This window comes from Panulirus ornatus, chromosome 12 (assembly GCF_036320965.1).
Source record: "Panulirus ornatus isolate Po-2019 chromosome 12, ASM3632096v1, whole genome shotgun sequence".
NCBI classification, from domain to species: domain Eukaryota; kingdom Metazoa; phylum Arthropoda; class Malacostraca; order Decapoda; family Palinuridae; genus Panulirus; species Panulirus ornatus.
The window spans coordinates 30,810,951-30,837,893 of record NC_092235.1 but is presented as its reverse complement, the minus strand read 5'-3'; the positions used below and the strand labels follow the sequence as shown (position 1 = coordinate 30,837,893).

At 41.8% G+C, this 26,943-nt stretch overlaps 1 protein-coding gene across 1 annotated transcript in view; it reads right to left on the bottom strand.

Moving 5' to 3' along the window:
- LOC139751998 (isocitrate dehydrogenase [NADP], mitochondrial-like) overlaps positions 1–26,943 on the bottom strand; it is a 96,537-nt gene that overhangs the window by 26,281 nt on the left and 43,313 nt on the right. Inside the window, exons 4-7 of the mRNA XM_071667759.1 lie at positions 18,100–18,299; positions 16,553–16,690; positions 16,244–16,357; positions 4,948–5,095 (exon numbers count right to left, since the gene is read on the bottom strand). Of these exons, the coding sequence (XP_071523860.1) occupies positions 4,948–5,095; positions 16,244–16,357; positions 16,553–16,690; positions 18,100–18,299 (600 nt within the window). The remainder of the gene's footprint in view (positions 1–4,947; positions 5,096–16,243; positions 16,358–16,552; positions 16,691–18,099; positions 18,300–26,943) is intronic.

Sequence of the window (26,943 nt, the reverse complement as noted above, 5' to 3'; positions counted from 1 at the left end):
TGGGAATGTCTTGGGAGTAAAGTCAGGGGTTAGTGAGAAGACAAGAGCAAGGGAAGGAGTAGCACTACTCCTGAAACAGGAGTTGTGGGAGTATGTGATAGAATGTAAGAAAGTAAATTCTAGATTAATATGGGTAAAACTGAAAGTTGATGGAGAGAGATGGGTGATTATTGGTGCATATGCACCTGGGCATGAGAAGAAAGATCATGAGAGGCAAGTGTTTTGGGAGCAGCTGAATGAGTGTGTTAGTGGTTTTGATGCACGCGACCGGGTTATAGTGATGGGTGATTTGAATGCAAAGGTGAGTAATGTGGCAATTGAGGGAATAATTGGTATACATGGGGTGTTCAGTGTTGTAAATGGAAATGGTGAAGAGCTTGTAGATTTATGTGCTGAAAAAGGACTGGTGATCGGGAATACCTGGTTTAAAATGATAGATATACATAAGTATACGTATGTAAGTAGGAGAGATGGCGAGAGAGCGTTATTGGATTACGTGTTAATTGACAGGCGCGCGAAAGAGAGACTTTTGGAAGTTAATGTGCTGAGAGGTGCAACTGGAGGGATGTCTGATCATTATCTTGTGGAGGCGAAGGTGAAGATTTGTATGGGTTTCCAGAAAAGAAGAGTGAATGTTGGAGTGAAGAGGGTGGTGAGAGTAAGTGAGCTTGGGAAGGAGACTTGTGTGAGGAAGTACCAGGAGAGACTGAGTACAGAATGGAAAAAGGTGAGAACAAAGGAGGTAAGGGGAGTGGGGGAGGAATGGGATGTATTTAGGGAATCAGTGATGGATTGCGCAAAAGATGTTTGTGGCATGAGAAGCGTGGTAGGTGGATTGATTAGAAAGGGTAGTGAGTGGTGGGATGAAGAAGTAAGATTATTAGTGAAAGAGAAGAGAGAGGCATTTGGACGATTTTTGCAGGGAAAAAATGCAAATGAGTGGGAGATGTATAAAAGAAAGAGGCAGGAGATCAAGAGAAAGGTGCAAGAGGTGAAAAAGAGGGCAAATGAGAGTTGGGGTAAGAGAGTATCATTAAATTTTAGGGAGAATAAAAAGATGTTCTGGAAGGAGGTAAATAAAGTGCGTAAGACAAGGGAGCAAATGGGAACTTCAGTGAAGTGGGTTAATGGGGAGGTGATAACAAGTAGTGGTGATGTGAGAAGGAGATGGAGTGAGTATTTTGAAGGTTTGTTGAATGTGTTTGATGATAGAGTGGCAGATATAGGGTGTTTTGGTCGAGGTGGTGTGCAAAGTGAGAGGGTTAGGGAAAATGATTTGGTAAACAGAGAAGAGGTAGTAAAAACTTTGCGGAAGATGAAAGCCGGCAAGGCAGCAGGTTTGGATGGTATTGCAGTGGAATTTATTAAAAAAGGGGGTGACTGTGTTGTTGACTGGTTGGTAAGGTTATTTAATGTATTTATGATTCATGGTGAGGTGCCTGAGGATTGGCGGAATGCTTGCATAGTGCCATTGTACAAATGCAAAGGGGATAAGAGTGAGTGCTCAAATTACAGAGGTATAAGTTTGTTGAGTATTCCTGGTAAATTATATGGGAGGGTATTGATTGAGAGGGTGAAGGCATGTACAGAGCATCAGATTGGGGAAGAGCAGTGTGGTTTCAGAAGTGGTAGAGGATGTGTGGATCAGGTGTTTGCTTTGAAGAATGTATTTGAGAAATACTTAGAAAAGCAAATGGATTTGTATGTAGCATTTATGGATCTGGAGAAGGCATATGATAGAGTTGACAGAGATGCTCTGTGGAAGGTACTAAGAATATATGGTGTGGGAGGCAAGTTGTTAGTGAAAAGTTTTTATCGAGGATGTAAGGCATGTGTACGTGTAGGAAGAGAGGAAAGTGATTGGTTCTCAGTGAATGTAGGTTTGCAGCAGGGGTGTGTGATGTCTCCGTGGTTGTTTAATTTGTTTATGGATGGGGTTGTTAGGGAGGTGAATGCAAGAGTTTTGGAAAGAGGGGCAAGTATGTAGTCTGTTGTGGATGAGAGAGCTTGGGAAGTGAGTCAGTTGTTGTTTGCTGATGATACAGCGCTGGTGGCTGATTCATGTGAGAAACTGCAGGAGCTGGTGACTGAGTTTGGTAAAGTGTGGGAATGAAGAAAGTTAAGAGTAAATGTGAATAAGAGCAAGGTTATTCGGTACAGTTGGGTTGAGGGTCAAGTCAATTGGGAAGTAAGTTTGAATCAAGAAAAACTGGAGGAAGTGAAGTGTTTTAGATATCTGGGAGTGGATCTGGCAGCGGATGGAACCATGGAAGCGGAAGTGAATCATAGGGTGGGGGAGGGGGCGAAAATCCTGGGAGCCTTGAAGAATGTGTGGAAGTCGAGAACATTATCTCGGAAAGCAAAAATGGCTATGTTTGAAGGAATAGTGGTTCCAACAATGTTGTATGGTTGCAAGGCATGGGCTATGGATAGAGTTGTGTGCAGGAGGGTGGATGTGCTGGAAATGAGATGTTTAAGGACAATATGTGGTGTGAGGTGGTATGATTGAGTAAGTAATGTAAGGGTAAGAGAGATGTGTGGAAATAAAAAGAACATGGTTGAGAGAGCAGAAGAGGGTGTTTTGAAATGGTCTGGTCACATGGAGAGAATAAGTGAGGAAAGATTGACCAAGAGGGTATATGTGTCAGAGGTGGAGGGAACGAGAAGTGGGAGACCAATTGGAGGTGGAAAGATGGAGTGACAAAGCAAAATATTTATAAATAAATGTATATTTTTTTTATTATTATTATTTTGCTTTGTTGCTGTCTCCCGCGTTTGCCAGGTAGCGCAAGGAAACAGACAAAAGAAATGGCCCAACCCACCCCCATACACATGTATATACATACACGTCCACACACGCAAATATACATACCTATACATCTCAATGTACACATATATATACACACACACATATACATATATACACATGTACATAATTCATACTGTCTGCCTTTATTTATTCCCATCACCACCTCGCCACACATGGAATAAAATCCCCCTCCCCCCTCATGTGTGCGAGGTAGCGCTAGGAAAAGACAACAAAGGCCCCATTCATTCACACTCAGTCTCTAGCTGTCATGTAATAATGCCCAAAACCACAGCTCCCTTTCCACATCCAGGCCCCACAGAACTCTCCATGGTTTACCCCAGATGCTTCACATGCCCTGATTCAATCCATTGACAGCACGTCGACCCCGGTATACCACATCGATCCAATCCACTCTATTCCTTGCCCGCCTTTCACCCTCCTGCATGTTCAGGCCCCGATCACTCAAAATCTTTTTCACTCCATCTTTCCACCTCCAATTTGGTCTCCCACTTCTCGTTCCCTCCATCTCCGACACATATATCCTCTTGGTCAATCTTTCCTCACTCATTCTCTCATTCCACATCAATAAAAGCTGCGTACACCTTCTTACCTTTTGCTAAAGTCTTTTCCCTCATCATTCTCACAGCAAAAAAGATCCACATATCCCCTACCCTTCCTAAAACCCGCTTGCTCCTCACTCATTCCACATTCAGCCACTTCTAACACATTATCACTCAACACTCTTGCATATACTTTTCCTGTTATACTTAACAGCCTTTTCCCCATAATTGCTGCATACATTATTAACATCTTTTCCTCTGGATAGAGGAACAGGAATAACTTTCATCTAATGCTCAGGCACAACCTTCTACTACCAAGCTAAATTACACATCAAATGCATCCACTCATCATACTATCCTCCATAATTCAACACTTCAGCTGTCATCCCATCCACTTTGGGAACCTTTCTTAGCTTCAATCCCATTACTGCCCTTTTTATCTCCCCTCTTGTTAAAGACCACTTCACTTGTATTGATTTCCTTGCATCCTCCATACCCATGCACGTACAAAGTACTGCTTCACCTTCTCCCACATTCATCAGTTCTTCAAAATACTCTTTCCATCTTCCCTTCACTTACTCCTTTTGATTCAGCAACTCCCCTTCCTTAATTCTAACATTTACATTTCCAATCTTACATTTACCTCTTTCCTTTTCACCTCCTTCAAGTACAATTTCTAATTTTTTATAAATTTTCCTCTCAACTTTCTTCCAAAATCTTCATCTAATCTTTCTTTGCTTTCTTCCATCAGCTTCTTAACATTCCACTTACACATCTTACATTCTTTCCTCCTCTCCTGCTGAACTTCCATTGGCACATTCCTTTTAGGCAATCTACCATATGTCTTTTTCTTCTCCTCCACAGCACTTCTTATCTCTTCTGTCCACCATGCACTGCCCTTTTTATTTATACATATCACAACCCTGTATTCAACTAATTCTACAACCTTTAACAGTCTTCTTCTAAACATTTTAAACAACTCATTTACACATGACTGCATCCCTACATTTACTGCACCTCCACCTAAACTTTCTGTAACCTTTCTTTCATTCTCTTCCTTGCATTCTTTCTAATTCATCTAATTCTTTGCCAATACTTTTACCTCTCCATTCTTTGTTATGCCATACCTCCACTTTTCCCTGATTCTCACCTCCACAAGAACTGCAAAATGGTCAGAATCTCCAAGAATCCTCTCACAACTCTAGCATCCAGCAAAACCTTTCTTTTCCATTCATCCACTGTCACATAATCATCTCCAAAGAATCCTCTCAACTCTAGCATGTGTCCAAGCCATTTCAATACATCCTCTTCTGCTTTCTCAACCACATTATTACCACACATCTCTCTTAACCTTTCATTACTTATTCAATCAAACCACCTCACACCACATACTGTCCTCCAATATTTCATTTCCAACACAGCCTCCGTACTCCACACAACCTGATCTACCGCCCATGTTATATCATTATTAGAAACTTCCAAATATCAATAATGCTACGTCGCTAAGGCAGTAGAAGCAACTGGGTAGAAGAAAATCATTTCTAACTATCACACACTTAGAAACTTTTAGTCACTCACCATAACCCTGAGCCACAACATCAGACTGGACATCACCATCGTAATTTTTGCAAGCCCATACGAAGCCACCAGATGATTTGAGGCCCTGAGCTACCATGTCATCAATAAGGCGATGCTCATACCAAATACCCTTTGCATCAAAGTCTTTCTGAAAGTTCCAGCATCAGTATAAACATCAAGTAATCTTATATCTGTGTCAAACTAATATACATAAATAAAATAACTAGGTAACATAAAACATACCATACTTGATCACTTAACTATTCAAATGGAGTAACCCATATGCATGATAAAAATGAAACAGCAATTAAATGGGGGGCTGGGGTATCTCTCCTTGCAAGGTAATGGACCACCGGGATCCACCTTTTTAGCCCCTACAAAGCCCCCCTGCCTTCTTTCTTCACAATGCAGTTTACACTCCAATAAAATTATCTTAATATTTTTAGCCCCTACAAAGCCCCCCCCTGCCTTCTTTCTTCACAATGCAGTTTACACTCCAATAAAATTATCTTAATATAGTGGTTACATCACTGTACAATGTATGCAGTCTGTTGTGGATAAGGACTTGGGAAGTGTCAGTTGCTGTTTGCTGATGATACAGCACTGGTGGTTGATTCGGGTGAGAAACTGCAGAAGCTGGTGACTGAGTTTGGTAAAGTGTTTGAAAGAAGGAAGCTGAGAGTAAATGTGAATAAGAGCAAGATTATTAGGTTCAGTAGGTTCAATCGGAAGGTAAGTATGTGTGGAGAAAAACTGGAGAAAGTGGAGTGTTTTAGATATCTGGGAGTAGATTTGGCAGTGGATGGAACTGTGGAAGTGAGTCACAGGGTGGGGAAGGGGGTGAAGGTTCTGGGAGCGTTGAAAAATGCTGTGGAGGTCAAGAACGTTATCTTGGAAAGAAAAAATGGGTATGTTTGAAGGAATAGTGGTTCCAACAATGTTGTATGGTTGTGAGGCGTGGGCTATGGATAGAGTTGTGCGCATGAGGGTGGATGTGCTGGAAATGAGATGTCTGAGGACAATATGTGGTGTGAGGTAGTTTGATCAAGTAAGTAATAATAGGGTAAGAGAGATGTGTGGTAATAAAAAGAGTGTGGTTGAGAGGTGGAGGTGGAAAGATGGAGTGAAAAAGATTTTGAGTGATCGGGGCCTGAACATGCAGGAGGGTGAAAGGCGTGCAAGGAGTAGAGTGAATTGGTACGATGAGGTATACCGGGGTCGACGTGCTGTCAATGGATTAAACCAGGACATGTGAAGCATCTGGGGTAAACCATGGAAAGTTCTGTGGGGCCTGGATATGGAAAGGGAGCTGTGGTTTCGGTGCATTATTAAATGACAGCTAGAGACTGAGTGTGAACAAATGGGGCCTTTGTTGTCTTTTCCTAGCACTACCTCGCACACATGAGGGGGGAGGGGGTTGTTATTTCATGTGTGGCGAAGTGGCGATGGGAATGAATAAAGGCAGACAGTATGAATTATGTACATGTGTATGTATGTATATGTCTGTGTGTGTATATATATATATGTATACGTTGAGATGTATAGGTATGTATATTTGCGTGTGTGGACGTGTATGTATATACATGTGTATGTGGGTGGATTGGGCCATTCTTTCGTCTGTGTCCTTGCGCTACCTTGCTAATGTGGGAGACAGCGACAAAGCAAAAGAAATAATAAAATAAATATAACATTCTTCAAAGCAAACACCTGATCCACATATCCTCTACCACTTCTGAAACCACACTGCTCTTCCCCAATCTGATGCTCTGTACATGCCTTCACCCTCAATCAATACCCTCCCATATAATTTCCCAGGAATACTCAACAAACTTATACCTCTGTAATTTGAGCACTCACCTTTGTCCCCTTTGCCTTTGTACAATGGCACTATGCAAGCATTTCGCCAATCCTCAGGCACCTCACCATGAATCATACATACATTATATAACCTTACCAACCAGTCAACTATACAGTCACCCCCTTTTTTATTAAATTCCTCTGCAATACCATCCAAACCCACTGCCTTGCCGGCTTTCATCTTCCGCAAAGCTTTACCACCTCTTCTCTGTTTACCAAATCATTTTCACTAACCCTCTCACTTTGCATACCACCTCGACCAAAACACCCTATATCTGCCATTCAATCATCAGACACATTCAACAAACCTTCAAAATACTCACTCCATCTCCTTCTCACATCACCACTGCTTGTTATCACCTCCCCATTAGCCCCCTTCACTGAAGTTCCCATTTGTTCCCTTGTCTTACGCATTTTATTTACCTCCTTCCAAAACATCTTTTTATTCTCCCTAAAATTTAATGATACTCTCTTACCCCAACTCTCATTTGCCCTCTTTTTCACCTCTTGCACCTTTCTCTTGACCTGCCTCTTTCTTTTATACATCTCCCACTCATATGCATTATTTCCCAGCAAAAATCATCCAAATGCCTCTCTCTTCTCTTTCACTAATAATTTTACTTCTTCATCCCACCACTCACTACCCTTTCTAATCTGCCCACCTCCCACGCTTCTCATGCCACAAGCATCTTTTGTGCAAGCCATCACTGCTTCCCTAAATACATCCCATTCCTCCCCCACTCCCCTAACCTCCTTTGTTCTCACATTTTTCCATTCTGTACTCAGTATCTCCAGGTATTGCCTCACACAAGTCTCCTTCCCAAGCTCACTTAATCTCACTACTTTCTTCACACCAACATTCTCTCTTCTTTTCTGAAAACCTCTACAAATCTTCACCTTCGCCTCCACAAGATAATGATTAGACATCCCTCCAGTTGCACCTCTCAGCACATTAAACTCCAAAAGTCTCTCTTTCATGCGCCTATCAATTAAAACGTAATCCAATAATGCTCTCTGGCCATCTCTCCTACTTACATACGTACACTTATGTATATCTCGCTTCTTAAACCAGGTATTCCCAATCACCAGTCCTTTTTCAGCACATAAATCTACAAGCTCTTCACCATTTCCATTTACAACACTGAACACCCCATGTATACCAATTATTCCCTCAACTGCCACATTACTCACCTTTGCATTCAAATCACCCATCACTATAACCCGGTCTTGTGCATCAAAACCACTAACACACTCATTCAGCTGCTCCCAAAACACTTGCCTCTCATGATCTTTCTTCTCATGCCCAGGTGCATATGCACCAATAATCACCCATCTCTCTCCATCAACTTTCAGTTTTACCCATATTAATCGAGAATTTACTTTCTTACATTCTATCACATACTCCCACAACTCCTGTTTCAGGAGTACTGCTACTCCTTCCCTTGCTCTTGTCCTCTCACTAACCCCTGACTTTACTCCCAAGACATTCCCAAACCACTCTTTCGTTTCACTCATAGCCAAAACATCCAGGTTCCTTTCCTCAAACATACTACCTATCTCTCCTTTTTTCACATCTTGCTTACATCCACACACATTTAGACACCCCAGTCTGAGCCTTCGAGGAGGATGAGCACTCCCCGTGTGACTCCTTATTCTGTTTCCCATTTTAGAAAGTTAAAAAAATACAAGGAGGGGAGGATTTCTGGCCCCCCGCTCCTGTCCCCTCTAGTCGCCTTCTACGACATGCGAGGAATGCGAGGGAAGTATTCTTTCACCCCTATCCCCAGGGATAATATATATATATATATATATATATATATATATATATATATATATATATATATATATATATATATATACATACACATACATACGCACATATACACACACACACACACACACATACATATATATACATATGAAAAATGTAATAAATAATTTAGAAAACTGAAACTTCTAGCTTGAAATGAAATGAAAAAATGAATGTCACATAATGGTTCAACCTCTGGCTATGGAAAAGGGAAATGTATAATTTATTTACACAAACATCAATAGTAGTTCTCATCAATTTAGCCACTGTATCAATAAGCTTCAATGTCTAAGCTACATTTTTCCCAATTTCACTATTTTCTTGTCATATATCTTGTCATATATATATATATATATATATATATATATATATATATATATATTTTTATACTTTGTCGCTGTCTCCCACGTTTGCGAGGTAGCGCAAGGAAACAGACGAAAGAAATGGCCCAACCCCCCCCCATACACATGTATATGCATACGTCCACACACGCAAATATACATACCTACACAGCTTTCCATGGTTTACCCCAGACGCTTCACATGCCTTGATTCAATCCACTGACAGCACATCAACCCCGGTATACCACATCGCTCCAATTCACTCTATTCCTTGCCCTCCTTTCACCCTCCTGCATGTTCAGGCCCCGATCACACAAAATCTTTTTCACTCCATCTTTCCACCTCCAATTTGGTCTCCCTCTTCTCCTCGTTCCCTCCACCTACGACACATATATCCTCTTGGTCAATCTTTCCTCACTCATTCTCTCCATGTGCCCAAACCACTTCAAAACACCCTCTTCTGCTCTCTCAACCATGCTCTTTTTATTTCCACACATCTCTCTTACCCTTACGTTACTCACTCGATCAAACCACCTCACACCACACATTGTCCTCAAACATCTCATTTCCAGCACATCCATCCTCCTGCGCACAACTCTATCCATAGCCCACGCCTCGCAACCATACAACATTGTTGGAACCACTATTCCTTCAAACATACCCATTTTTGCTTTCCGAGATAATGTTCTCGACTTCCACACATTCTTCAAGGCCCCCAGAATTTTCGCCCCCTCCCCCACCCTTTGATCCACTTCCGCTTCCATGGTTCCATCCGCTGCCAGATCCACTCCCAGATATCTAAAACACTTCACTTCCTCCAGTTTTTCTCCATTCAAACTCACCTCCCAATTGACTTGACCCTCAACCCTACTGTACCTAATAACCTTGCTCTTATTCACATTTACTCTTAACTTTCTTCTTCCACACACTTTACCAAACTCAGTCACCAGCTTCTGCAGTTTCTCACATGAATCAGCCACCAGCGCTGTATCATCAGCGAACAACAACTGACTCACTTCCCAAGCTCTCTCATCCCCAACAGACTTCATACTTACCCCTCTTACCAAAACTCTTGCATTCACTTCCCTAACAACCTCATCCATAAACAAATTAAACAACCATGGAGACATCACACACCCCTGCCGCAAACCTACATTCACCGAGAACCAATCACTTTCCTCTCTTCCTACACGTACACATGCCTTACATCCTCGATAAAAACTTTTCACTGCTTCTAACACCTTGCCTCCCACACCATATATTCTTAATACCTTCCACAGAGCATCTCTATCAACTTTATCATATGCCTTCTCCAGATCCATAAATGCTACATACAAATCCATTTGCTTTTCTAAGTATTTCTCACATACATTCTTCAAAGCAAACACCTGATCCACACATCCTCTACCACTTCTGAAACCACACTGCTCTTCCCCAATCTGATGCTCTGTACATGCCTTCACCCTCTCAATCAATACCCTCCCATATAATTTACCAGGAATACTCAACAAACTTATACCTCTGTAATTTGAGCACTCACTCTTATCCCCTTTGCCTATATATATATATATATATATATATATATATATAACATATATATATAATATAAGTGTGTGGAAGAAGAAAGTTAAGAGTAAATGTGAATAAGAGCAAGGTTATTAGGTACAGTAGGGTTGAGGGTCAAGTCAATTGGGAGGTGAGTTTGAATGGAGAAAAACTGGAGGAAGTGAAGTGTTTTAGATATCTGGGAGTGGATCTGGCAGCGGATGGAACCATGGAAGTGGAAGTGGATCATAGGGTGGGGGAGGGGCGAAAATTCTGGGGGCCTTGAAGAATATGTGGAAGTCAAGAACATTATCTCGGAAAGCAAAAATGGGTATGTTTGAAGGAATAGTGGTTCCAACAATGTTGTATGGTTGCGAGGCGTGGGCTATGGATAGAGTTGTGCGCAGGAGGATGGATGTGCTGGAAATGATATGTTTGAGGACAATGTGTGGTGTGAGGTGGTTTGATCGAGTGAGTAACGTAAGGGTAAGAGAGATGTGTGGAAATAAAAAGAGCGTGGTTGAGAGAGCAGAAGAGGGTGTTTTGAAGTGGTTTGGGCACATGGAGAGGATGAGTGAGGAAAGATTGACCAAGAGGATATATGTGTCGGAGGTGGAGGGAACAAGGAGAAGAGGGAGACCAAATTGGAGGTGGAAAGATGGAGTGAAAAAGATTTTGTGTGATCGGGGCCTGAACATGCAGGAGGGTGAAAGGAGGGCAAGGAATAGAGTGAATTGGAGCAATGTGGTATACCGGGGCTGATGTGCTGTCAGTGGATTGAATCAAGGCATGTGAAGCGTCTGGGGTAAACCATGGAAAGCTGTGTAGGTATGTATATTTGCATGTGTGGACGTATGTATATACATGTGTATGGGGGGGGGTTGGGCCATTTCTTCCGTCTGTTTCCTTGCACTACCTCGCAAACGCGGGAGACAGCGACAAAGTATAAAAAAAAAAAAAGAAAATATATATATATATAACAAGTAGTGATGATGTGAGAAGGAGATGGAGTGAGTATTTTGAAGGTTTGTTGAATGTGTTTGATGATAGAGTGGCAGATATAGGGTGTTTTGGTCGAGGTGGTGTGCAAAGTGAGAGGGTTAGGGAAAATGATTTGGTACACAGAGAAGAGGTAGTAAAAGCTTTGCGGAAGATGAAAGCCGGCAAGGCAGCAGGTTTGGATGGTATTGCAGTGGAATTTATTAAAAAAGGGGGTGACTGTATTGTTGACTGGTTGGTAAGGTTATTTAATGTATGTATGACTCACGGTGAGGTGCCTGAGGATTAGCGGAATGCGGAATGCGTGCATAGTGCCAATTTACAAAGGCAAAGGGGATAAGAGTGAGTGCTCAAATTACAGAGGTATAAGTTTGTTGAGTATTCCTGGTAAATTATATGGGAGGGTATTGATTGAGAGGGTGAAGGCATGTACAGAGCATCAGATTGGGGAAGAGCAGTGTGGTTTCAGAAGTGGTAGAGGATGTGTGGATCAGGTGTTTGCTTTGAAGAATGTATGTGAGAAATACTTAGAAAAGCAAATGGATTTGTATGTAGCATTTATGGATCTGGAGAAGGCATATGATAGAGTTGATAGAGATGCTCTGTGGAAGGTATTAAGAATATATGGTGTGGGAGGCAAGTTGTTAGAAGCAGTGAAAAGTTTTTATCGAGGATGTAAGGCATGTGTACGTGTAGGAAGAGAGGAAAGTGATTGGTTCTCAGTGAATGTAGGTTTGCGGCAGGGGTGTGTGATGTCTCCATGGTTGTTTAATTTGTTTATGGATGGGGTTGTTAGGGATGTGAATGCAAGAGTTTTGGAAAGAGGGGCAAGGATGAAGTCTGTTGGGGATGAGAGAGCTTGGGAAGTGAGTCAGTTGTTGTTCGCTGATGATACAGCGCTGGTGGCTGATTCATGTGAGAAACTACAGAAGCTGGTGACCGAGTTTGGTAAAGCGTGTGGAAGAAGAAAGTTAAGAGTAAATGTGAATAAGAGCAAGGTTATTAGGTACAGTAGGGTTGAGGGTCAAGTCAATTGGGAGGTGAGTTTGAATGGAGAAAAACTGGAGGAAGTGAAGTGTTTTAGATATCTGGGAGTGGATCTGGCAGCGGATGGAACCATGGAAGCAGAAGTGGATCATAGGGTGGGGGAGGGGGCGAAAATTCTGGGAGCCTTGAAGAATGTGTGGAAGTCGAGAACATTATCTCGGAAAGCAAAAATGGGTATGTTTGAAGGAATAGTGGTTCCAACAATGTTGTATGGTTGCGAGGCGTGGGCTATGGATAGAGTTGTGCGCAGGAGGATGGATGTGCTGGAAATGAGATGTTTGAGGACAATGTGTGGTGTGATGTGGTTTGATCGAGTAAGTAACGTACGGGTAAGAGAGATGTGTGGAAATAAAAAGAGCGTGGTTGAGAGAGCAGAAGAGGGTGTTTTGAAATGGTTTGGGCACATGGAGAGAATGAGTGAGGAAAGATTGACCAAGAGGATATATGTGTCGGAGGTGGAGGGAACGAGGAGAAGGGGGAGACCAAATTGGAGGTGGAAAGATGGAGTGAAAAAGATTTTGTGTGATCGGGGCCTGAACATGCAGGAGGGTGAAAGGAGGGCAAGGAATAGAGTGAATTGGAGCGATGTGGTATACCGGGGTTGACGTGCTGTCAGTGGATTGAATCGGGGCATGTGAAGCGTCTGGGGTAAACCATGGAAAGCTGTGTAGGTATGTATATTTTGCGTGTGTGGACGTATGTATATACATGTGTATGGGGGTGGGTTGGGCAATTTCTTTCATCTGTTTCCTTGCGCTACCTCGCAAACGCGGGAGACAGTGACAAAGCAAAAAAAAATATATATATATTTCAAAACACCCTCTTCTGCTCTCTCAACCACGCTCTTTTTATTTCCACACATCTCTCTTACCCTTACGTTACTTACTCGATCAAACCACCTCACACCACACATTGTCCTCAAACATCTCATTTCCAGCACATCCATCCTCCTGCGCACAACTCTATCCACAGCCCACGCCTCGCAACCATACAACATTGTTGGAACTACTATTCCTTCAAACATACCCATTTTTGCTTTCCGGGATAATGTTCTCGACTTCCACACATTTTTCAAGGCTCCCAAAATTTTCGCCCCCTCCCCCACCCTATGATCCACTTCCGCTTCCATGGTTCCATCCGCTGACAGATCCACTCCCAGATATCTAAAACACTTCACTTCCTCCAGCCTCTCACCATTCAAACTCACCTCCCAATTGACTTGACCCTCAACCCTACTGTACCTAATAACCTTGCTCTTATTGACATTTACTCTTAACTTTCTTCTTCCACACACTTTACCAAACTCCGTCACCAGCTTCTGCAGTTTCTCACATGAATCCGCCACCAGCGCTGTATCATCAGCGAACAACAACTGACTCACTTCCCAAGCTCTCTCATCCCCAACAGACTTCATACTTGCCCCTCTTTCCAAAACTCTTGCATTTACCTCCCTAACAACCCCATCCATAAACAAATTAAACAACCATGGAGACATCACACACCCCTGCCGCAAACCTACATTCACTGAGAACCAATCACTTTCCTCTCTTCCTACACGTACACATGCCTTACATCCTCGATAAAAACTTTTCACTGCTTCTAACAACTTGCCTCCCACACCATATATTCTTAATACCTTCCACAGAGCATCTCTATCAACTCTATCATATGCCTTCTCCATATATATATATATATATATATATATATATATATATATATATATATATATATATATATATATAAGGTTGCAACGCATTCCTCATGTGTCATAGAAGGTGACTATAGGGGATGGGAGCAGGGGGCTAGAAACCCTCCCCTCCTTGTATTTTAACTTTTTAAAAGGGGAACAGAAGAAGGAGCCATGTGAGGAGTGCTCATCCTCCTCGAAGGCTCAGATTGGGGTGTCTAAATGTGTGTGGCTGTAACCAAGATGAGAAAAAAGGAGAGAGATGTAGTGTGTCTGAGGAAAGGAACCTGGATGTTTTGGCTCTGAGTGAAACGAGGCTCGCTCAAGGGTAAAGGGGAAGAGTGGTTTGGGAATGTCTTGGGAGTAAAGTCAGGGGTTAGTGAGAGGACAAGAGCAAGGGGAGGAGTAGCACTACTCCTGAAACAGAAGTGGTGGGAGTATGTGATAGAGTGTAAGAAAGTAAACTCTAGATTGATATAGGTAAAACTGAAAGTTTTCTGCTTTTTAAATATAAAATGTATTACCTGTACTATACAAACAGATAATTACAATGCATAAAAGCAGATGTAAGGCATGTGTACGTGTAGGAAGAGAGGAAAGTGATTGGTTCTCAGTGAATGTAGGTTTGCGGCAGGGGTGTGTGATGTCTCCATGGTTGTTTAATTTGTTTATGGATGGGGTTGTTAGGGAGGTAAATGCAAGAGTTTTGGAAAGAGGGGCAAGTATGAAGTCTGTTGGGGATGAGAGAGCTTGGGAAGTGAGTCAGTTGTTGTTCGCTGATGATACAGCGCTGGTGGCTGATTCATGTGAGAAACTGCAGAAGCTGGTGACTGAGTTTGGTAAAGTGTGTGGAAGAAGAAAGTTAAGAGTAAATGTGAATAAGAGCAAGGTTATTAGGTACAGTAGGGTTGAGGGTCAAGTCAATTGGGAGGTGAGTTTGAATGGAGAAAAACTGGAGGAAGTGAAGTGTTTTAGATATCTGGGAGTGGATCTGGCAGCGGATGGAACCATGGAAGCAGAAGTGGATCATAGGGTGGGGGAGGGGGCGAAAATTCTGGGAGCGTTGAAGAATGTGTGGAAGTCAAGAACATTATCTCGGAAAGCAAAAATGGGTATGTTTGAAGGAATAGTGGTTCCAACAATGTTGTATGGTTGCGAGGCGTGGGCTATGGATAGAGTTGTGCGCAGGAGGATGGATGTGCTGGAAATGAGATGTTTGAGGACAATGTGTGGTGTGAGGTGGTTTGATCGAGTGAGTAACGTAAGGGTAAGAGAGATGTGTGGAAATAAAAAGAGCGTGGTTGAGAGAGCAGAAGAGGGTGTTTTGAAGTGGTTTGGGCACATGGAGAGAATGAGTGAGGAAAGATTGACCAAGAGGATATATGTGTCGGAGATGGAGGGAACGAGGAGAAGAGGGAGACCAAATTGGAGGTGGAAAGATGGAGTGAAAAAGATTTTGTGTGATCAGGGCCTGAACATGCAGGAGGGTGAAAGGAGGGCAAGGAATAGAGTGAATTGGAGCGATGTGGTATACCGGGGTTGACGTGCTGTCAGTGGATTGAATCAAGGCATGTGAAGCGTCTGGGGTAAACCATGGAAAGCTGTGTAGGTATGTATATTTGCGTGTGTGGACGTATGTATATACATGTGTATGGGGGGGGTTGGGCCATTTCTTTCGTCTGTTTCCTTGCGCTACCTCGCAAACGCGGGAGACAGTGACAAAGTATAATAAAAAAATAAAAAAAAAAAGCAGATGACATGTTTGATGTATACAATAAAGTCTTATGCATGTATAAAAATCTACTGTGTATAATGTTTGAGTGAAGTGTGCAGCAAATCTACACTCATCCCCAGCAGATGACATGGTTTTGAGCTGCGTAACAAGCGTTGCTGCCAGTCCAAGAGTCTGAAAGTGAGACAAGCATCCAAGCATCATCTAAAACTTGTTTCATAAAGATACAATAGCTTACTTGCTCGAAAGAAAAAATGTACAAGTCAGTCTGAGCTTACCTTGTACTCTGCTTGGAAGATCTCCTCAAAAATGTCCTTGAAACGTCCATCATAACGCTTGAGAATTGTGTTTTTGGTGGACATGTACAGTGGCCAACCCTTTGACAGAGCAACCTGTGAACATGAAATGATTCTCAGACCATATAGGGATTACTTTGTTTTGAATATTGTACTGTCATGCCCAAACTTTAGTATCTGTACTGTATACAGGTCATCTATCTATATAACAGACCAATAACTTAAATTACTGTACAAAAATGATTACAAAAGAGCTAGAGAAATAGCTTTAAGGTAAATTTTGCTACATACCTGGAAGGAAGAGTGAGCAAAGGAGCGGATGGACTCATCTGTGTTGTACATGGCCATGGTAACACCACCACCAGTCTTGAAATCAAACACTTTCATCTTCTGAGGTTGACCAACCTCTGGGGTATACACCAGCTCCACCTGTCACCATTAGACAAATTATACACCTGCATGCATCTCTTGTAGCAAGTTTGAAGGATCACATTCTAGCTGTATTTTTATACAACAATTTCAGATGTATAAGGTAGGTCAGTTATTGGGAACATGTGCACCCACTCAGAGTAGAAAAAACATGTATATTTTTTGTTTATTTTTCCAAATGGCTGTAATGAAGCAGCACATAGCCCAAGAAACATAAAAATTTTTCATGAAAACCAATGGGACAGCCATAATGAATTTACAGGAAAAAGTATGCTCCAATTTCAGGATATTATATGTGACAAGTGCATGTGTGCAAATGAGGCTGTTGTTCATTTGTTCCAGATGCTACTTTGCTTGGATGGGAAAAGCATTAAGGCGTGGAAAAATGTATATAAAAAAGTTTTACATGGAAATTATTGAATTATATGAATTCTGTTTTGAAATACCTCATATTTTAGCAATGCACTTCATCTCCAAGTCAGTAGCTCGAGGCATTGACTTTACCTACATCTGCATGATAATATCCTAATACAATTAGGTGATAAACCTATGCATGAAGATAACATGTAAGATTTAGTTATAACTTCAAATAAAGATCTTGTGAACAATGAAAAAAGTTTGGTATAAGTGGTTATCAATGAAGTACTTTTTACATTGCTGTAATGCTGGTCAACATGAGTTGCAAAAAAAGATCAAATTCTAAACTGAAATTATAAGTGAAAGAGATATGGATGTAGTATGGGAAAGATTCAGTAAAACATTGAAAGCAGTGGAGGAAATATTTGTGCCAACATAAAGCAGTCTTTTTCCAATGTGAAGCCAAAATGGCGGATTGATGACACAAGCAAGTATCTCGTGTCAGAAAGTAACACATAAGAAGCTCAAAGAGACTAATACCCAGCTTGACATAGCAAGTTATGTAAGTCTGCAAAAAGAAACTTAGAAACTTATTTGCCAAAGAAAACATAGCAAACGAAACCCAAGGGAGTTTGAAGGTCCATTAATAACTGAAAATATTGATTTGGTTCAAGACAGCAAAGATGTAGCAAAGATTTTCAGTTACTTTTTTGTATCTGTATATACAACTGAAGATATAGCTCTTGTCCTGAATCCATTTCCAATGACAAAAGAATATAGCATTTTGTGACACATGGATAGTATCAGCACTATATAGTAGAACCAAAAAATGAGATAAGTAAACCCTAGACTACTCTCTTCAACAAAGCACTTGCTATAGAGAAAGTTCTAGATGAATGGATGCTTGCTAATGTAGGACCTTTTTTCAAAAAAGGTAATAAAATGCTTCCTGAAAATTATTGTCCAATCAGCTTCACATCTAATACCATACCTCTATATCACTTCTAGAGATAAAAATACTTCTAAAAATGCAGAAGCAAGCCCAAACTTACCGTGCCATTGGAGGGAATGACAACATCAGTGGCCTTGTACTGGTCACCATGAGCATGTCTGCCAATGACAATGCTCTTTGTCCAACCAGGCACTAAGCGAGGAATTGTTTTGCAGATGATAGGTTCACGGAATACTGTGCCGCCTAAGATGTTACGGATGGTTCCATTAGGGCTTAACCACATCTTCTTAAGTTTGAATTCTGATGAAAAAGCAAACATTTAGACAGAATCAGAAATATGAAAACATAAAGAATGACCAAATTTCAACAAAATCAAATGTTCAGAACACATGATTTTATTTCATGCAAAATGGGTGAAGCATCAGTTCTCACTTTTCCTCAATGTCTTGATGTTTCCATCAGTATAACAATACTATGGAAGTAAGCCCTCAAACTGGTGTTGGTCAAAATGACAGAGGATTACAAGAAGGGGGTGATCATCAGTGTTTATGCATCAAGCCAAGAGAAGGATGATAAAGAGGGGCGAGCATTTTGGGAGCAACTGAATGAATGTGTCCCAAGATTTGATGAGAAAGATATGTTATTAGTGATGGGTGATTTTGATGTAAAAGTCACTGATATGGCAGTTGAAGGTACAATTAAAGGGCATGGGGTTTACAATAAAGTGAACAGAAATGTGTGCTGATTAGAACAGGTACCTGGGAATACCTAGTTTAAAAAGAGAGACATACATAATGCATGGAGTAGGAAAGATGGTAAGTGGGCTGTACTGGATTACATACTAACTGATAGGCATACAAAAGAGACTCATGGACATGAATGTGCTGAGCACAACAGCTGGTAGAATTTCTAATCATTACCAGTTGGAAGGAAGGGTAAACAGATTTGTAGAGGCTCTTGAAAAAAAAAAAAAGGGGGGGGGGGAAGAGAGGATATTATATGGGTGAGAACAAGGTAGTGAAAGTAAGTGAGCTGGGAAAAGAAGCTTGTGTAAGGAGATGCCAGAAGGGATTGAGTGTATAATTGCAAAAGGTGAGAATATAAGAGGCTAGGGAAGTGGGTAAGGAATGGGCAGTATTTAGGGAAGCAATGCCAACATGTGCCATGGAAATGTGACATGTTGAAAGTGGGTAGGTGAGAAATGGTTGCAAGTGGTGGAATAACAAAGCAAAGATGCTAGTGAAAGAGAAAAGAAAGGTGTATGGACAGCACTTTATTTACTTCCTTCCAAAACATTTTCTTTTTTTTTTTTTTAAATTTTCCAAAAGAAGGAACAGAAAAGAGGGCCAGGTGAGGATATTCCCTCAAAGGCCCAGTCCTCTGTTCTTAACGCTACCTCGCTATCGCGGGAAATGGCGAATAGTAAAAAATATATATATATATATATATATATATATATATATATATGTAAGGCATGTGTACGTGTAGGAAGAGAGGAAAGTGATTGGTTCTCAGTGAATGTAGGTTTGCGGCAGGGTTGTGTGATGTCTCCATGGTTGTTTAATTTGTTTATGGATGGGGTTGTTAGGGAGGTAAATGCAAGAGTTTTGGAAAGAGGGGCAAGTATGAAGTCTGTTGGGGATGAGAGAGCTTGGGAAGTGAGTCAGTTGTTGTTCGCTGATGATACAGCGCTGGTGGCTGATTCATGTGAGAAACTACAGAAGCTGGTGACTGAGTTTGGTAAAGTGTGTGGAAGAAGAAAGTTTAGAGTAAATGTGAATAAGAGCAAGGTTATTAGGTACAGTAGGGTTGAGGGTCAAGTCAATTGGGAGGTAAGTTTGAATGGAGAAAAACTGGAGGAAGTGAAGTGTTTTAGATATCTGGGAGTGGATCTGGCAGCGGATGGAACCATGGAAGCGGAAGTGGATCATAGGGTGGGGGAGGGGGCGAAAATTCTGGGGGCCTTGAAGAATGTGTGGAAGTCGAGAACATTATCTCGGAAAGCAAAAATGGGTATGTATGAAGGAATAGTGGTTCCAACAATGTTGTATGGTTGCGAGGCGTGGGCTATGGATAGAGTTGTGCGCAGGAGGATGGATGTGCTGGAAATGAGATGTTTGAGGACAATGTGTGGTGTGAGGTGGTTTGATCGAGTGAGTAACGTAAGGGTAAGAGAGATGTGTGGAAATAAAAAGAGCGTGGTTGAGAGAGCAGAAGAGGGTGTTTTGAAATGGTTTGGGCACATGGAGAGGATGAGTGAGGAACGATTGACCAAGAGAATATATGTGTCGGAGGTGGAGGGAACAAGGAGAAGAGGGAGACCAAATTGGAGGTGGAAAGATGGAGTGAAAAAGATTTTGTGTGATCGGGGCCTGAACATGCAGGAGGGTGAAAGGAGGGCAAGGAATAGAGTGAATTGGAGCGATGTGGTATACCGGGGTTGATGTGCTGTCAGTGGATTGAATCAAGGCATGTGAAGCGTCTGGGGTAAACCATGGAAAGCTGTGTAGGTATGTATATTTGCGTGTGTGGACGTATGTATATACATGTGTATGGGGGTGGGTTGGGCCATATCTTTCGTCTGTTTCCTTGCGCTACCTCGCAAACGCGGGAGACAGCGACAAAGTATAATAAATAAAAAAATAAATATATATATATATATATATATATATATATATATATATATATATATATTATCCCTGGGGATAGGGGATTAAGAATACTTCCCACGTATTCCCTGCGTGTCGTAGAAGGCGACTAAAAGGGGAGGGAGTGGGGGGCTGGAAATCCTCCCCTCTCATTTTTTTTTTTTCATTTTCCAAAAGAAGGAACAGAGGGGGCCAGGTGAGGATATTCCAAAAAAGGCCCAGTCCTCTGTTCTTAACGCTACCTCGCGTATAAAAGAAAGAGACAGGAGGTCAAGAGAAAGGTGCAAGAGGTGAAAAAAAGGGCAAATGAGAGTTCGGGTGAGAGAGTATCATTAAATTTTAGGGAGAATAAAAAGATGTTCTGGAAGGAGGTAAATAAAGTGCGTAAGACAAGGGAGCAAATGGGAACTTCAGTGAAGGGCGCAAATGGGGAGGTGATAACAAGTAGTGGTGATGTGAGAAGGAGATGGAGTGAGTATTTTGAAGGTTTGTTGAATGTGTTTGATGATAGAGTGGCAGATATAGGGTGTTTTGGTCGAGGTGGTGTGCAAAGTGAGAGGGTTAGGGAAAATGATTTGGTAAACAGAGAAGAGGTAGTGAAAGCTTTGCGGAAGATGAAAGCCAGCAAGGCAGCAGGTTTGGATGGTATTGCAGTGGAATTTATTAAAAAAGGGGGTGACTGTATTGTTGACTGGTTGGTAAGGTTATTTAATGTATGTATGACTCATGGTGAGGTGCCTGAGGATTGGCGGAATGCGTGCATAGTGCCATTGTACAAAGGCAAAGGGGATAAGAGTGAGTGCTCAAATTACAGAGGTATAAGTTTGTTGAGTATTCCTGGTAAATTATATGGGAGGGTATTGATTGAGAGGGTGAAGGCATGTACAGAGCATCAGATTGGGGAAGAGCAGTGTGGTTTCAGAAGTGGTAGAGGATGTGTGGATCAGGTGTTTGCTTTGAAGAATGTATGTGAGAAATACTTAGAAAAGCAAATGGATTTGTATGTAGCATTTATGGATCTGGAGAAGGCATATGATAGAGTTGATAGAGATGCTCTGTGGAAGGTATTAAGAATATATGGTGTGGGAGGCAAGTTGTTAGAAGCAGTGAAAAGTTTTTATCGAGGATGTAAGGCATGTGTACGTGTAGGAAGAGAGGAAAGTGATTGGTTCTCAGTGAATGTAGGTTTGCGGCAGGGGTGTGTGATGTCTCCATGGTTGTTTAATTTGTTTATGGATGGGGTTGTTAGGGAGGTAAATGCAAGAGTTTTGGAAAGAGGGGCAAGTATGAAGTCTGTTGGGAATGAGAGAGCTTGGGGAAGTGAGTCAGTTGTTGTTCGCTGATGATACAGCGCCGGTGGCTGATTCATGTGAGAAACTGCAGAAGCTGGTGACTGAGTTTGGTAAAGTGTGTGGAAGAAGAAAGTTAAGAGTAAATGTGAATAAGAGCAAGGTTATTAGGTACAGTAGGGTTGAGGGTCAAGTCAATTGGGAGGTGAGTTTGAATGGAGAAAAACTGGAGGAAGTGAAGTGTTTTAGATATCTGGGAGTGGATCTGGCAGCGGATGGAACCATGGAAGCGGAAGTGGATCATAGGGTGGGGGAGGGGGCGAAAATTCTGGGGGCCTTGAAGAATGTGTGGAAGTCGAGAACATTATCTCGGAAAGCAAAAATGGGTATGTTTGAAGGAATAGTGGTTCCAACAATGTTGTATGGTTGCGAGGCGTGGACTATGGATAGAGTTGTGCGCAGGAGGATGGATGTGCTGGAAATGAGTTGTTTGAGGACAATGTGTGGTGTGAGGTGGTTTGATCGAGTGAGTAACGTAAGGGTAAGAGAGATGTGTGGAAATAAAAAGAGCGTGGTTGAGAGAGCAGAAGAGGGTGTTTTGAAGTGGTTTGGGCACATGGAGAGGATGAGTGAGGAAAGATTGACCAAGAGGATATATGTGTCGGAGGTGGAGGGAACGAGGAGAAGAGGGAGACCAAATTGGAGGTGGAAAGATGAAGTGAAAAAGATTTTGTGTGATCGGGGCCTGAGCATGCAGGAGGGTGAAAGGAGGGCAAGAAATAGAGTGAATTGGAGCGATGTGGTATACCGGGGTTGACGTGCTGTCAGTGGATTGAATCAAGGCATGTGAAGCGTCTGGGGTAAACCATGGAAAGCTGTGTAGGTATGTATATTTGCGTGTGTGGACGTATGTATATACATGTGTATGGGGGGGGGGGTTGGGCCATTTCTTTCGTCTGTTTCCTTGCGCTACCTCGCAAACGCGGGAGACAGTGACAAAGTATAATAAAATAAATAAAAAAATATATACATATATATATATGTATATATATATATATATATATATATATATATATATATATATATATATATATATATATATATATATATATTTTCCTTCAAGACAGCGACAAAGCAAAATGTGTGGAAGTTGAGAACATTATCTCGGAAAGCAAAAATGGCTATGTTTTAAGGAATAGTGGTTCCAACAATGTTGTATGGTTGCGAGGCTTGGGCTGTGGATAGAGTTGTGCGCAGGAGGGTGGATGTGCTGGAAATGAGATGTTTGAGGACAATATGTGGTGTGAGGTGGTTTGATCGAGTAAGTAATGTAAGGGTAAGAGAGATGTGTGGAAATAAAAAGGGTGTGGTTGAGAGAGCAGAAGAGGGTGTTTTGAAATGGTTTGGGCACATGGAGAGAATGAGTGAGGAAAGATTGACCAAGAGGATATATGTGTCGGAGGTGGAGGGAACGAGGAGAAGTGGGAGACTAAATTGGAGGTGGAAAGATGGAGTGAAAAAGATTTTGAGTGATCGGGGCCTGAACATGCAGGAGGGTGAAAGGCGTGCAAGGAATAGAGTGAATTGGATCGATGTAGTATATCGGGGTGGACGTGCTGTCAATGGATTGAATCAGGGCATGTGAAGCGTCTGGGGTAAACCATGGAAAGTTCTGTGGGGCCTGGATGTGGAAAGGGAGGTGTGGTTTCGGGCATTATTACATGACAGCTAGAGACTGAGTGTGAACGAATGGGGCCTTTGTTGTCTTTTCCTAGCGCTACCTCGCACACATGAGGGGGGAGGGGGATGTTATTCCATGTGTGGTGAGGTGGCGATGGGAATAAATAAAGGCAGACAGTATGAATTATGTACATGTGTATATATGTATATGTCTGTGTGTGTATATATATGTGTACATTGAGATGTATGGGCATGTAAATTTGCGTGTGTGGACGTGCATGTATATACATGTGTATGGGGGTGGGTTGGGCCATTTCTTTCGTCTGTTTCCTTGCGCTACATCGCAAACGCGGGAGACCGACAAAAATATATTTTTTTTTTTTGCCGCTGTCTCCCGCGTTTGCGAGGTAGCGCAAGGAAACAGACGAAAGAAATGGCCCAACCCAACCCCATACACATGTATATACATACATCCACACACGCAAATATACATACCTACACAGCTTTCCATGATTTACCCCAGACGCTTCACATGCCCTGATTCAATCCACTGACAGCACGTCAACCCCGGTATACCACATCGATCCAATTCACTCTATTCCTTGCCTTCCTTTCACCCTCCTGCATGTTCAGGCCCCGATCACACAAAATCTTTTTCACTCCATCTTTCCACCTCCAATTTAGTCTCCCACTTCTCCTCGTTCCCTCCACCTCCGACACATATATCCTCTTGGTCAATCTTTCCTCACTCATTCTCTCCATGTGCCCAAACCATTTCAGAACACCCTCTTCTGCTCTCTCAACCACGCTCTTTTTATTTCCACACATCTCTCTTACCCTTACATTACTTACTCGATCAAACCACCTCACACCACACATTGTCCTCAAACAACTCATTTTCAGCACATCCATCCTCCTGCGCACAACTCTATCCATAGACCACGCCTCGCAACCATACAACATTGTTGGAACCACTATTCCTTCAAACATACCCATTTTTGCTTTCCGAGATAATGTTCTCGACTTCCACACATTCTTCAACGCTCCCAGAATTTTCGCCCCCTCCCCCACCCTATGATCCACTTTCGCTTCCATGGTTCCATCCGCTGCCAGATCCACTCCCAGATATCTAAAACACTTTACTTCCTCCAGTTTTTCTACATTCAAACTCACCTCCCAATCAACTTGTCCCTCAACCCTACTGAACCTAATAACCTTGCTCTTATTCCCATTTACTCTCAGCTTTCCTCTTTCACACACTTTACCAAACTCAGTCACTAACTTTTGCAATTTCTCACCCGAATCAGCCACCAGTGCTGTATCATCAGCAAACAACAACTGACTCACTTTCCAAGCCCTCTCATCTACATCAGACTGCATACTTGCCTCTCTCTCCAAACCTCTTGCATTCACCTCCCTAACCACCCCATCCAAAAACAAATTAAACCATGGAGACATCATGCACCCCTGCCGCAAGCCGACATTCACTGGGAACCAATCACTTTCCTCTCTTCCTACATGTACACATGCCTTACATCCTTGGTAAAAACTTTTCACTGTTTCTAGCAACTTACCTCCCATACCATATACTCTTAATATCTTCCACAAATTATCTCTATCATAAATGCTACATACAAATCCATCTTTTTTCTAAGAATTTCCCACATACATTCTTCAAAGCATACACTTGATCCACACATCCTCTACCACTTCTGAAACCACACTGCTCTTCCCCAATCTGATGCTCTGTACATGCCTTTACTCTCTCAATCAGTACCCTCCCATATAATATCCTAGGAATACTCAACAAGCTTATACCTCTGTAATTTGAACACTCACCTTTATCCACTTTGTTTTAGTAAAATGGCACTATGCAAGCATTCTGCCAATCCTCAGGCACTTCCCCATGAACCATACATACACTGAATATCCTTACCAAATCAACAACACATCCACCCCCTTTCTTTTATAGATTCCACTGCAATACCATCCAAACCCTCTGCTTTGCCAGCTTTCATTTTCCACAAAGCTTTCACTACCTCTTCTTTGTTCACCAAACCATTCTCCCTGTCCCTCTCACTTTAGACACCACCTCGACCAAAACACCCAACATCTGCCACTCTATCATCAAACACATTCAACAAAACTTCAAAATACACATTCCATCTTCTTACTTCATCACTACTTGTTATCACCTCCCATTAGTCCCCTTCACCAATGTTCCCATTTATTCTCTTGTCTTACACACTTTATTTACCTCCTTCCAAAACATCTGTTTATTCTCCTTAAAATTTAATGATACTTTTCACCCCAACTCTCAGTTGCCCTTTTTTTCACCTTTTTGCACCTTTCTCTTGACCTCCTTTCACTTTCTCTTATACATCTCCCAGTCATTTGCACTACTTCCCTGCAAAAATTGTCCAAATGCCTTTCTCTTCTCTTTCACTAACAATCTTACTTTTTCATCCCACCTTTCACTACCCTTTCTAATCTGCCCACCTCCCATCTTTCTCATGCCACAAGCATCTTTTGCACAAGCCATCACTGCTTCCCTAAATACATCCCATTCCTCCCCCACTCCCCAACAACTTTTACCTAATGTTTTATCCACTGATATAGTGATTATTTCCCACATTATCAGTTCAAAATTTAGGAAAGACATTCCTGAAAGGAAACATGTAAAAGTGGTGTCAATACCTCAAAAAGCAACTTTTTGGCAGAATTTTTTACAATAAGATGCTACTGTGCTGTGTTTGGTAACCCAAATGGCATTACACACTTCAGACACATTTGGGGCATCATTAGTGAATGAAGGCATTTATATCTACCGGGAGGAAGAAATAAAAAATGTGTGAGAATAGAGAAAAAAGAAAAAGTGAGAAAAGGAAAGTATCCCATATATGGAATTACTAAAAAATTCCAGGTAGGTTGGGTCAAAATAATTAGAACATCATTTTTCCACTCCTTTTATGTATTAAAAGTGTTCCCCAACATTATTACTAAGTATGTCATAAGTATACTGCTCCACATTCACAGTTGCATTATTTACCTGACGGGTATATAGATAGGAGAGCACAGAAGTCTGCATATTTATCGAGGAGAAGCAGACCAAATTGGAGGTCGAAGGATGGTGAGAGGCTTGGAATGAATAGAGTGAATTTGGGAAAGATTTATGCCCCGGGTCAACGTGCTGTCAATGGATTGAACCAGGGCATTTTGAAGCATCTGGGGTAAAAACCTTTATTTTTTAAAACATTTTTTTTTTTTTTAAAAAAATTTTGGGGTTTTTCCCCAAAACCTTTTTTTTTTTTTCCCCCCCCCCTTTTT